A 12892-nucleotide genomic window follows, 5' to 3' on the forward strand; every position below is an offset into this window, starting at 1 on the left:
AACCCTTTTCAACACATGAGCACAGGCAAGCACACACATTCCCCTCCAGCATTCTCTTTACACTGCGTCCCATATGTCTCTACGAGTGTGCTCATTGATAAAGGTGTTACTGTGTGTGTGTGTGTGTGTGTTATCTGAGCCTGTGTTATCTGGGGTGCTGGAGGCAGCCATCTCGCTGAGTCTTTCTTTAAAGATACCACTGAACGTGGGATGCCTCTCAATGTCTGTTCTGGTAGACACTTTTTTACAGAGCAAAGGTGCCTGTGTGTGTGTGCGCACGTGCGTGTCGCCCCGCGAAAAAAACTAAACTCTCCAGACCTTTAAGAGGAACAGAGGTTGTTATTGTCGCATTTTTCTTTTGTAGTTGTGGAATGTGATTTTTGGTAATTGTATCTCTAAAGCATAGTTCCATTTTTACAAGGATACTGATCTTCAGTAACAATTGCCAGACTGAATGTTAGCGTTGTAAATCCTGTGCTGCTAATGGAAGTTGTGTATCCAATCAGACAGATCTGAGAACAGCCTGTGAAGCCTTATCTATCTATAGCTGAATGCCTCTGGCTGCCTCCTCTGATTCCCTGCTCATGTATTTGGGCTTTAACAGCGTTCCTTTGAAGCGTTTGATGCTATAAGATTGTGAGCTGGGATAAAGCAGAGCTCAGGCTCAGATGGACCACTGGAGGAAGATGAGGTTATTTACAGTAATGCATTGTGTTGTCGGAATAGCACATCTCAACCAAAAGCAGGTTGTCTGTGTATGGGTTAGTTTGTTTCTGTATCTAACCTGTATGTCTCTCTATCTCTGTCTCTAACCTGTCTGTCTCGCTGTCTCTAACCCAGCGTTTCCCAAACTAGGGGTCACGACCCCATGTGGGGTCGCCTGATTTGAAAATGGGGTTGCGAGAGAAACTCTGGGGATTTTTATTTATTTAATTGCACTTGGTTCATAAAACCGGGGTTATGTCAGTAACCTCCGGTAGCCAGTTTCTGTTTCTTTTTTTCTACAAATGTGGTTCTATCTTTTGAATGGTTTAAGCTGCATATTATGACCCCATCACTGAAAGATAATACTCTCAGGAACACAGTGTCTTCTGTTTCCCTCTACAATGCCCACAAGCCTCATTAGAATAGAGTGGACAAGACCAGGCACTAAATCAGACTGGGGGGAAAAGAACATCATCAAGATCAAACAAAATGTTTGCCTGATGATCTTCTGAACATCCCAATACCTTTCTGATTTATTTCAGTCACTTCAAACCATACTTCCTTCAGACTGAAATACTGTCAAAAGTACTGTCAGACTGATTTGTAATAAACTGTCATATCCCCAATTTAAAAAGTTAACATTGGCCGTTGATTACATCACCTTTTTTACATGGTGGGGTTGCAAAAACAAAGATAACTAAATCGGGTCGCTGGCCAAAGAAGTTTGGGAACCTCTGCTCTAACCTGTCTGACTCTCTGTCTAACCTGTCTGACTCTCTGTCTAACCTGTCTGACTCTCTGTCTAACCTGTCTGTCTCTCTGTCTCTTTATTTAACCCATCTGTCTCTGTTAAATGTGTGTCTAACCTGTCTGTCTCTGTCTAACCTGACTGGCTCTCTCTCTCTGTGTAGAGGAGGACCAAGAGACCTCGGGGGATTTTGGTAGCGGGGGCGCCGTCATTCTCCTTGATGACCAGGAGGAGGAGCCAGCTCAGAGTGGGAGGAGCCGGCAGAAGCAGAGGCGGGGCCGGATCCATCCCAGAGGGGCCATTGAGGATGACGAGGACGAGGAAGATGACAAAGACGACGAGACTGGCTACATCTGGTAGCTCCGCCCCCACCTGTTCTCCCATCAACCAACCAGGGACCCCCGTTAACTCTGAACAGACCTGAAGCCATTCCAGCGTCTCCTTCGTCCCACCCCCTACCCCTCAGCATCAACTGACTATCCCCTCCACTATGCCTCTTGTTCACCTTGAAACGTTCTCTCCACTACTCCACCTTCATATAGTGTGCCCCTCCTACTCTCCTTCAGATAATAGAGACCTATTCAATTCAAACAAAGACTGTCTAGTCTCTTTTAATGTGTGTCCCTCTGCTACTGCAACTGTCCTCAAACCCTTCAACCTTTGACTGACACATTGCTATATCCCCTCTCTCTCTCTTTCTTGCTCTTACTCCCTCTCCCTCTCTCATCTCCCCTTTCTCTCTCTTTATCTGTCTCTGTGTGTCTCTGAGAGTCTCTTTGTCTGTCTGTGAGGCCAGAGACAGATTCTATGGTGTGTTCTGGGCCTTCTGTCAGAGACTCCGTGTTCCGCTCCCGGCCTCAGCCCTCATGTTCTAGAATACCATATTCTCTGGTTCCATTATATTCTATAGGCTCTTTGGTCGAGAATAACGTTCTTGCTGTTATTGAATGTTCCAGGGTGCCCTAGAACCAGCAAGAGTGATGATGTGTTACTTTTTGTTGCATGTTCCATGACTACGCCCCTGCTGAAGAGAAGTTTGGGTGGGAAGATACACTGAGTGTACAAAACATTAGGGACACTTTCCTAATATTGAGTTGCACCCCGCCCTTTTGCCCTTAAAACAGCCTCAATTCGTCGGGGCATGGACTCTACAAGGTGTTGAAAGCTTTCCATAGGGATGCTGGCCCATGTTGACTCCAATACTTCCCACAGTTGTGTCAAGTTGGCTGGATGTCCTTTGGGTGGTGGACCATTCTTGATACACACGGGAAACTGTTGAGCGTGAAAAACCCAGTTGCGTTGCAGTTCTTGACATAAACCGGTGCGCCTGGCACCTACTACCATACCCCGTTCAAAGGTTTGTTTTTCCCATTCACCCTCTTAACGGCCCACATACACAATCCATGTCAATTGTCTCAAGGCTTAAAAATCCTTCTTGAACCGGTCTCCTCCCCTTCATCTACACTGATTGAAGTAGATTTAACAAGTGACAGCAATAAGGGATCATAGCTTTCATCTGGATTCACCTGGTCAGTCTATGTCAGGGAAAGAGCAGGTATTCCTAATGTTTTGTCCACTCAGTGTATAACTATGTGTCCTGTGTACAGAGGAGTCAATATCTTTATCTTTAACTCTGCATTGTTGGAAAAGGACCTGTAAGTAAGCATTTCACTGTTAGTCTACACCTCTTGTTTACGAAGCATGTGACAAATAAAATTTGATTTGATGTTGATTTGACAATGCCCATATTGGCGGCTGCAGTGCTCTCTTCCCTTGCTGTCTCAATGCTGTGTAGTCTTTATTTGATGCTTCCTCCTCCAATTTAGCTTTTACAAGTTCAAAACCATGTTGTTAGCCACTTACTAAATAGCAACCACTCTCCTCAGCTTGAAAGCTTTGATAATGACTTAATTTTTTTAGCTAGTTTTGTACTTCTGTTTCAGATGGAGGCACTTAGTCTGTGGAACAGTTAAATCTAATTGTAGTCACACAAAGAGCCCTGCCATTATTCTGACCTTTCAAGATTTAGAAACGGACACAAACACAAAATGCTTTTATGGGTTCGCTTTGGGAGAGAGAAAAAAACACAACTAGAAGCAGCGTGAGTCTGTTAAAAAGAACATCTTAGCATAATAGTTTTGTTTGTCATCGAGTTTAATTTCTGTAGCCATTGGTGTGTACTGTTGACAGAGGAAGTGGAACATTCTATAACTTCTATTCTAAATAAGTTCCAGTTTTTTTCCAGAATATTTCGGGTTGTAGTCAAGTGAGGTCAGTTATCTTAATGTATCTAGCCCATAAACCCAGATGAGATAGGCTTAACCCATAAGGCAGGCTTATGAACAGTTATAAGCCTTACACTGGAACAGTATAAGCACACCCACACAATGCTCAGTGGCATTCCACTTTGATAATGACAGGCCTTGGATGATCGGACGTATATATTTGCGGGTCTGAGCCGGGCACTATTTTATCAGTTGTCAGTACTGTATTTGCAAGGCTTGTGTTTCATTGGTCTTGTGATGCAGCGTAATGGTACATTGCTCTTGCTTTGGTGTGCTTTGGCCAGTGGAAACACATCTTGAACAGATCTTTGATTAAAGTGTGAGTCTTGTGATTGACACTTTGGCTCTTTCCTTACGAAAAAAGATTGCAGTATAACTGCAGTATACTGCCAATACTGCGTCCAAAATAACACCGTTTTTTTAATTTTGCAGTTTAACTGCAGTTACAGTGCAGTATAACTGCAGTTACAGTGCAGTACATTGCAGTTATTCTGCAATTACTGTGTCCAAAATACCACAGTCGACTGCAGTTACTGCACTTTTACTGCAGTTTGAAAACTGCAATATGTTTTTGTAAGGAATCCAGCACACAATACACCACTGAGCTCTTCTACTCTTCAGCCAGTCAGTTGGCACCACTGATGTTTCAATTTGATCTGTGAAATAAAAGTGTAGTTCCAGGCAGACACACAGCTAATTAGAAAACAGCCTATCACGACCTAACCCTGCTTACTCACTTTCAAATCTCCCACTCTCTCTCTTTTTCTGCTCCCTCACTCACAGCCTTTCACTCCCTCTAGCTCCCTCTCTCTCTCGCTCATCTTCACTATCATTTTGTCACTCGCTTATTTTCCCTCTTTTTCTCCCTCTCTCTACCCTCCTCTCTCTTTCTCTCTCTATCTCCTCTGTTTTTCACACTGGTGGAATGCATGAGGGAGTTTTACAGCCATGGCACTCCTCTCGCTCCTCTCTTTCCTTTAATTTCCCTTATTTTGGTTTTTATATCTCAGAGATGTCTCCCCTGCAAGGCTGCCGTATCGCTGCCTTGTCTCTCCACCCAAGGTCTCTGTGGAGACGAGTAATGCACACCACGATTGGGTGGAATGGGTGGTTGTGGGTAATAGGTAATGGGTGGTCATTTGACGCCCGTAGAGTCAACCTTTCATCTCACTCCAAGATGAAAGACAGGAAGAGGAACTCATGGGATGAAAGTGATGCTTTTGGGTTTTGGGCTTTCTTTCTCTTTCCCTCAAATCTCTCTTTTTCTCTAATGCCCATCCTCCCTTTTTGTTCTCTGTTCTTATTGTTTCTTCCTTCCCCCTCTCTCTCCTTCCACCTCTCTCTCCTTCCCCTCCTCTCTCCTTCCCCCTCTCTCTCATTCCCCTCATCTTTCTCCTTCCCCCTCTCTCTCCTTCCCCCCCTCTCTCCTTCCACCTCTCTCTCCTTCCCCTCCTCTCTCCTTCCCCCTCTCTCTCATTCCCCTCATCTTTCTCCTTCCCCCTCTCTCTCCTTCCCCTCCTCTCTCTCCTTTCCACTCTCTATCTCCTTCCCCCTCTCTCTCCTTCCCCCTCTCTCTCCTTCCCCTCCTCTCTCTCCTTCCCCCTCTCCCTCCTTCCACTCCTCTCTCTCCTTCCCCATCTTCTCCTTCCCCTCATATCTCTCCTTCCCCTCCTCTCTCTCCTTCCCCCTCTCTCTCCTTCCCCCTCTCTCTCCTTCCCCTCATCTCTCTCCTTCCCCCTCTCTCTCCTTACCCTCCTCTCTCTCCTTCCCCTCCTTCCCCTCCTCTCCCTCCTTCCCCTCCTCTCCCTCCTTCCCCTCCTCTCTCTCATTCCCCCTCTCCCTCCTTCCCCTCCTCTCTCTCCTTCCCCCCTCTCTCCTTCCCCCTCTCCCTCTTTACCCTCCTCTCGCCTCCCCCTCATCTCTCTCTTTCCCCTCCTCTCTCTCCTTCCCCCTCTCTCTCCTCCCCTCATCTCTCGCCTTCCCCATCTATCTCTCTCCTCCCCCTCCTCTCTCTCCTTCCCCCTCTCCCTCCTCATCCCTCTCTAACTATTTCCATGTCCCTCACCCATACTCGTATGTATCTGTGTATTTAGTAACAACTGTTGGGTGATTTCAGTTCTTCTCCTTGGTCCCTGTATCGATCACAACATTAACTCATCTGGTCACAACTGATCACTGCATCACCTCTGACCTCTCACCTCTGACCTCTGACCCTGATATTGATTTGTTGTTTGTTGATCACGTCAATAACATGCATGATGACCCTTTAGTTTTGTTTACCCTTTGCATCTTCAACTCTGACCTCTCTGTGTGTACATCAGCCAGAGAGACAATAAATCTTACACTAACACAATACACACACACACCCGCATGCACATGTATAAAGTCCTCTCTTGCTGAAGTAGTGTAAGGCTCCTTTTTTGATTCTGCGATCAACCTGGCCTTGACTTTTTCCCTCTCATGATGTCCTAAGTGACCCTTGCCCTGTCCTGATGTCACTGCTGTCCCTCCCTTGCCTGGCCTACTTGTGTACAAAGCTGAGTAACCCTCCCTCTGTTTGGCCCTAGTCGCTCAAACGTCTACAAAAGCGCAATAAATGAGAAGGAAATGGTCCTTCTCATTTCCAACCTGTACTAGACAGTTACTGAACTGTCCTCAGATACACACACACACACACACACACACACAGTTCTAATATGACACCTCCACAAGTCCAAACACACATAAATGGCCATATTTGCTAAAGTCTTCTTTGTTAATTCTATATATTTTTACTTTGTAAAGAGAAAAAAATACTATGTGAAAGGGGTGTAATATATTGCCGTGTGAAGGCACTGTGGCTTTGTCCAGTTGCATTTAACAGACTAAGGTGTGTAAATCAATTGTCCTTAATGTAGCTAGATTAATGTAGCTCTTTCCATAGAAGCATAGTGTAGTGAGTTCTTCAGTGTTTTATTTTTCCCCTTCTGGAGCTATAATGGAATGTTGATGTTATGGGCTGAAAATATATTGATTTTATTGTAACAGTTCCACAATGTTTGTCTGAATAAATTTAAGTCTGTCCTGTCCTGTACCTTCTCTGTGTGATGGTCTTATTTAAATAATGCCATTTTTACGTGAACACACACACAAAATACATATTACTCCTACTTTGTCACTCAGGCATACATGAGCTTTGCATTTATGCCTTTAACAAGTTTTATAGAGGTTTGGGAGTTGTGTGTTATTGCATTCTACATAGCTTATCCTTCATCCAAATAGCAATGGAATATATTGATGTGTTCCAGTGCCATCATTCAAAAGTTACCTCCCCTCACCAGACATGCCTTTGTCTTCATCTAATATGCTATATTAAATCTATCGATTTGATAATGCCCTTTTTGTACTCAATTTGATTTATGCAGCTGGAAGAAAATCCATTTTTCAGTCTCTCTCTCTCTCTATCTTGCTCCATAAGTTCTGCCCTCTCGCTCCCTCTTTCATTCTGAGTCTGTTATGATTGTGTCATGGTGATTTAAGACTGGGTTAGGGCTGTGATCTGTGACTGGTGGTGTGGATTAATAAAGTTATAGATAGAAACAGCGCATTAGGCACAGATCTAGGGTCAGCCTACCCTTCTCAAACCCATTTGGGCAAAACACACAATACTGACCTAAGATCTGTGTCTGAACCTCAAGTCGGCTGGGCCAGCCCGGTATCTTGTTCAGTCAACGTCACAAAAAAACGAATATTTTCAAATGTGAGCCATTCCAAGACCAAGCCTTCAAATCCAGAACTGTAATATTGCTGCTCACACACAACCTATTCTCCCAGGAAATAGGTTTCTAGAGAACTGATATACTGTACCACGGGCTGAATTGATGCAGATTGTTTGAAATTGTTAAACACCACTTGTTTCCTACCATTTCCCCTGCAGACTCAAGCCAAACAAAGACACTGCAAAAGCCCCAGGGATGCTGTCAGGATTAACATATGGTACTGTGTCTGCTTCCTCTCAGGGACAGCAGGCGTTATCAGTGAGAGGTGTTAACATAGCATCAATGTGTTGACAGAGCATGTTGACAGTTGTCAAAACAGCCCCTTATTGGATTGTCATGTCCGTTATCGTAGGGCTTGATTGTACCTCCTAAATATGACTTAATATTAATTGCTCTCTCTTTTTACTCAAGCGTAATACTCAGAAATAACAAATCTGCTGTTGCAGTATAGGATGCTGTATCAGGGACGTGCTTGGTTGGTGAAAGATGAAGGTTAACATAGCATAAAAGGAAACGTGCCCATTATATATTTAACTTCAACCTGCAGCGTTAAGCATTTTGGGCCTCTATATCGCCACTAAGCACACCGAAAGGTTCTGTACAAGAGGGCGAGACACTACCTCTCAAGGGCGCCCTCATAGAATAAATGTGATTGGCTTTTGCCCCATGTCACTCAGCGGTGGAGGCGGGCATTGTTTCCCTGGCTCCCAGTTCCCTTTAGGTGTGACCCCTATGAGATCCATCATTAAGATAGATTGCATGTCCCACCTTCTTTAAATGGAGGTTATTGGGTTTAATCCAGTGCATTAATAAACTCTTAATAGCTCTACACAGAGTGGACACGGAGAGGATCCTCAACCCTCTCTCGTCTCACCGCCTCTCATTGCTATTTATGAAGCCCCCGCTCTCTGTTCCTGATTAATCCACTTAATATTTAGGAGCAGATCAGTAAATCTCCTGTCTGCCTCTGAGGAGGACGTAGAGAGGAGAGAGAGGGAGGGAGAGGCAGAGATGTGACAAGAATGTAGACTCAGAGATTAGATGGAAAACACACAGCAAAGCCCCGGCCATGGGCACTTTCTTCCACACCCCAAAACACAGAGCAGAAGCAGCAGCACACAAGATACCAGCTAGACACCGCCAGATACACACACACACACACACACACCGGGGGCAAACTACCCGCCCACCAGGACACCTACAGCACCCGATGTCACAGGAAGGGCAAAAAGATCATCAAGGACATCAGTCACCCGAGCCACTGCCTGTTCACCCCGCTATCATCCAGAAGGCGAGGTCAGTACAGGTGCATCAAAGCTGGGACCGAGAGAATGAAAAACAGCTTCTATCTCAAGGCCATCAGACTGTTAAACAGCCATAACTAGCACATTAGAGGCTGCTGCCTATAGACATAGACTAGAAATCAATGGCCACTTTAAGAAATGGAACACTAGCCACTTTAATAATGTTTACATATCTTGCATTACTCATCTCATATGTATATACTGTATTCTATACTATTCTACGGTATCTTAGTCACTTTAATAAGGTTTACATATCTTGCATTACTCATCTCATATGTATATACTGTATTCTATACTATTCTACTGTATCTTAGTCCATGCCGCTCTGACATCACTCTTCCATAGATGTATTTATTCTTAATTCATTCCTGACTTAGATGTGTGTGTATTGGGTAGATGTTGTGAAATTGTTAGATATTACTGCACTGTCGGCGCTAGAAGCACAAGCATTTCACTACACCACAATAACATCTGCTAAACACGTGTATGTGACAAATACAATTTGATTTGATTTGACACACACAGCAGCTGCTTAAGAAGATGTGTCTTTAGCAGGGATGCTAGTTATTGAAGTGCTGACGATTATGATCCCCTGTCTGAATGTGGCAGAGAGAGAGACAGTGAGACACAAATTAGCATGCGGAAAAACGGCTGCTTAATTCCCTCTCAGGGTTTCAAAGGTTTTCCCTGGCTCGCTGAGAGCTGTGTCTTTACACTCCAAACTGGACATGACGTTGTCAGAGGGAGAATAAATGAGCCAAGCATTAATGGGTATTTTATATAACACCAGAGATTACGTTTCAAATAAATATCACAGTCATTTGATCAAGTTGTATTTGCACGGCTCCATTTATGCAGTCATTGATGTGTAGAAAGAGGCGGGCCCAGGCTTAATAAACCCTGTGCTGATGGAAATGAGACTGAAGCACTAGCTGGTTTAGTCATTTGACACATTCAGTCATCAGGGGTCTGTGATCTCCACCAGTCAATGGGAAATTCTGAGTCAGAGCCATCAATATAGTTCCCCCTCAGCACTTATCCAAGGTCAGTTTTTGTGTTTGTTGTGATAATGCTTTAAGTCAGGATGAGGCCAGGGCCCTGTCACTGCTATCTCTGTCTGCTCCAATGATTGTACTGTATATGTCGGCTCTTGCAGTCTCCTGGTAGGGACTAAACTGAATGTGACATGAGGGACGAGAGCAGGTGTGGGGTGGGGTACATAGTGAGGTGTGTGTGCGTGAGTGTCTTTGTGTCTCACCACATCCCACCCAAAGCGGCACCCCTCCCCTCCCCCTTTGTTCGGTTTGTGACAAGCACAGGGATGCCCTTGAACACCTCAACATCCCTCCCTCCCTCCCTCTATCCTCTCCCTCCCTCCCTCTATCCTCTCCCTCCCTCCCTCTATCCTCTCCCTCCCTCCCTCTATCCCCTCCCTCCCTCTAACCTCTCCCTCCCTCAGCTCCCTCTAGCAGATGGTCACAGATGGAAAGTGGAGGAGTGCGGACCTGATGGCATCTGTGTGGGGTCGCTCTCGCCATAACCCTCCCACACACACACACACACACACACATGGTCAGCCAACCTCTCTCATATGGCGGTCTCTACCTTAAGGAGGAGTCACCAGAAATCATTGTAGGTTGCAGGTTCTTCTGGATCTACTACTGCACACAAAGACAGAACATGAGTTTCTCTCCTTGACTCACCTTTACCTGTCTGAAGTAACAGAATGATATCGCTCTGACCCTGTCTGCAGATAATCTGTTGTCTCTGAGAAAATGTAACTTGTCTGACCAAAACACTGAACAGTAGGCCGGATCCGTTTCCAGGCAACAGATTACAGCTCTGATGGCAGACAGAGGGTGATAAATGGGTGTTTATATTGTACTGGAGGCAGACTGCCTCGCAAATTGCTGCGTAATATAGGCAGAGGGGAAATTCGAATGGAATCTGAGATGTATGGAGGTGCGGGCAGGAGTACTAGTGTAGTACCATAAAGGTGCTTTCTTTAGTGAATCAATGCTGTCATCTAGTGGTGTAACACTGGGCTTAACTTTGGAAGAAATACTGTAGATTTTGTTCTACATTGCCAATATACACACTACCAGTCAAAAGTTTGGACACACCTACTCATTCAAGGTTTTTTCTTTATTTTTGCAATTTTTTACATTGTAGAATAATAGTGAAGACATCCAAACTATGAAATATCACATATGGAATCATGTAGTAACCAAAAAAGTGTTAAACAAATCAAAATATATTTTCTTTTTGAGATTCCCTATTTGGAAAAATACCAAGTCCATATTATGGCAAGAACAGCTCAAATAAGCAAAGAGAAACGACAGTCCATCATGAAGGTCAGTCAATCCGGAAAATGTCAAGAACTTTGAAAGTTTCTTCAAGTGCAGTCGCAAAAACCATCAAGAACTATGATGAAACTGGCTCTCATGAGGACCACCACAGGAATGGAAGACCCAGAGTTACCTCTGCTGCAGAAGATAAGTTCATTAGAGTTACCAGCCTCAGAAATTGCAGCCCAAATAAATGCTTCACAGAGTTCAAGTAACAGACACATCTGATCGAATTGCTGCAAAGAAACCACTACTAAAGGACACCAATAATAAGAAGAGACCTGCATGGGCTAAGAAACATGAGCAATGGACATTAGACCAGTGGAAATGTGTCCTTTGGTCTGGAGTCCAAATTTGAGATTTTTGTTTCCAACCGCTGTGTCTTTGTGAGACGCGGTGTGGGTGAACTGATTATCTCTGCATGTGTAGTTCCCACCATAAAGCATGGAGGAGGAGGTGTTATGGTGTGGGGGTGCTTTGCTGGTGACACTGTCTGTGATTTATTTAGAATTCATGGCTTCCACAGCATTCTGCAGCAATACGCCATCCCATCTGGTTTGGGCTTAGTGGGACTATCATTTGTTTTTCAACAAGACAATGGCCCAACACACCTCCAGGCTGTGTAAGGGCTATTTTACCAAGAAGGAGAGTGATGGAGTGCTGCATCAGATGACCTGGCCTCCACAATCCCCCGACCTCAACCCAATTGAGATGGTTTGGGATGAGTCGGACGGCAGAGTGAAGGAAAAGCAGGCAACAAGTGCTAAGCATATTTGGGAACTCCTTCAAGACTGTTGGAAAAGCATTCCAGGTGAAGCTGGTTGAGAGAATGCCAAGAGTGTGCAAAGCTGTCATCAAGGCAAAGGGTGGCTAATTGAAGAATCTCAAATATAAAATATATTTTGATTTGTGTAACACTTTTTTGGTTACTACATGATTCCATATGTGTTATTTCATGGTGTTGATGTCTTCACTATTATTCTACAATGTATAAAGAAAACCCCTTGAACGAGTAGGTGTGTCCAAACTTTTGACTGGTACTGTATATATATATATATATTTTAATGCAATTGCAAAGTAGCTATACTCAATATTATAAAGAGGAAATTAGAGGCTTCCATAATTGACTAAATCAATTATTCCACTGACCAAACTTATACAGCACAAAAACATCCTGTGGCGTACTGCATTAGCATCGAACAGCCCCCGCGATATGCAACTTTTCAGGGAAGTTAGGAACCAATATACACAAGCAGTTAGGAAAGCAAAGGCTAACTTTTTCAAACAGAAATTTGCATCCTGTAGCACTAACTCCAAAAAGTTTTGGGACACTGTAAAGTCCATGGAAAATAAGAGCACTTCCTCCCAGCTGCCCACTGCACTGAGGCTAGGAAACACTATCACCACCGATAAATCTACAATAATCGAGAATTTCAACAAGCATTTTGCTACGGCTGGCCATGCTTTCCACCTGGCTACCACTACCCCGGCCACCAGCTCTGCACCCTCCGCTGCAACTTGCCCATGCCCCCCGCTTCTCCTTCACACAAATCCAGACAGCTGATGTTCTAAAAGAGCTGCAAAATCTGGACCCCTACAAATCATCTGGGCTAGACAATCTGGACCCTTTCTTTCTAAAACTAGCTGCCGAAATTGTCGCAACCCCTATTACTAGCCTGTTTAACCTCTCTTTCGTAACGTCTGAGATCCCCAGAGATTGGAAAGCTGCCGCGGTCATCCCCCT

General features: G+C 44.4%; 1 protein-coding gene across 4 annotated transcripts in view; it reads left to right on the plus strand.

Annotated features, from left to right (window-relative positions):
* The window catches only part of LOC121532656 (testican-1), a 290839-nt gene extending 288263 nt beyond the window's left edge, over positions 1–2576 (plus strand). For all 4 annotated transcript variants that reach the window (XM_041838443.1, XM_041838454.1, XM_041838446.1 and 1 more), the window contains one exon: positions 1617–2576. In XM_041838443.1, the coding sequence (XP_041694377.1) occupies positions 1617–1813 (197 nt within the window). In that variant the 3' untranslated portion in view covers positions 1814–2576. The remainder of the gene's footprint in view (positions 1–1616) is intronic.
* Positions 2577–12892: the final 10316 nt, after the last annotated feature.

The sequence above is a fragment of the Coregonus clupeaformis genome, chromosome 2 (assembly GCF_020615455.1).
Source record: "Coregonus clupeaformis isolate EN_2021a chromosome 2, ASM2061545v1, whole genome shotgun sequence".
Lineage (NCBI taxonomy): Eukaryota > Metazoa > Chordata > Actinopteri > Salmoniformes > Salmonidae > Coregonus > Coregonus clupeaformis.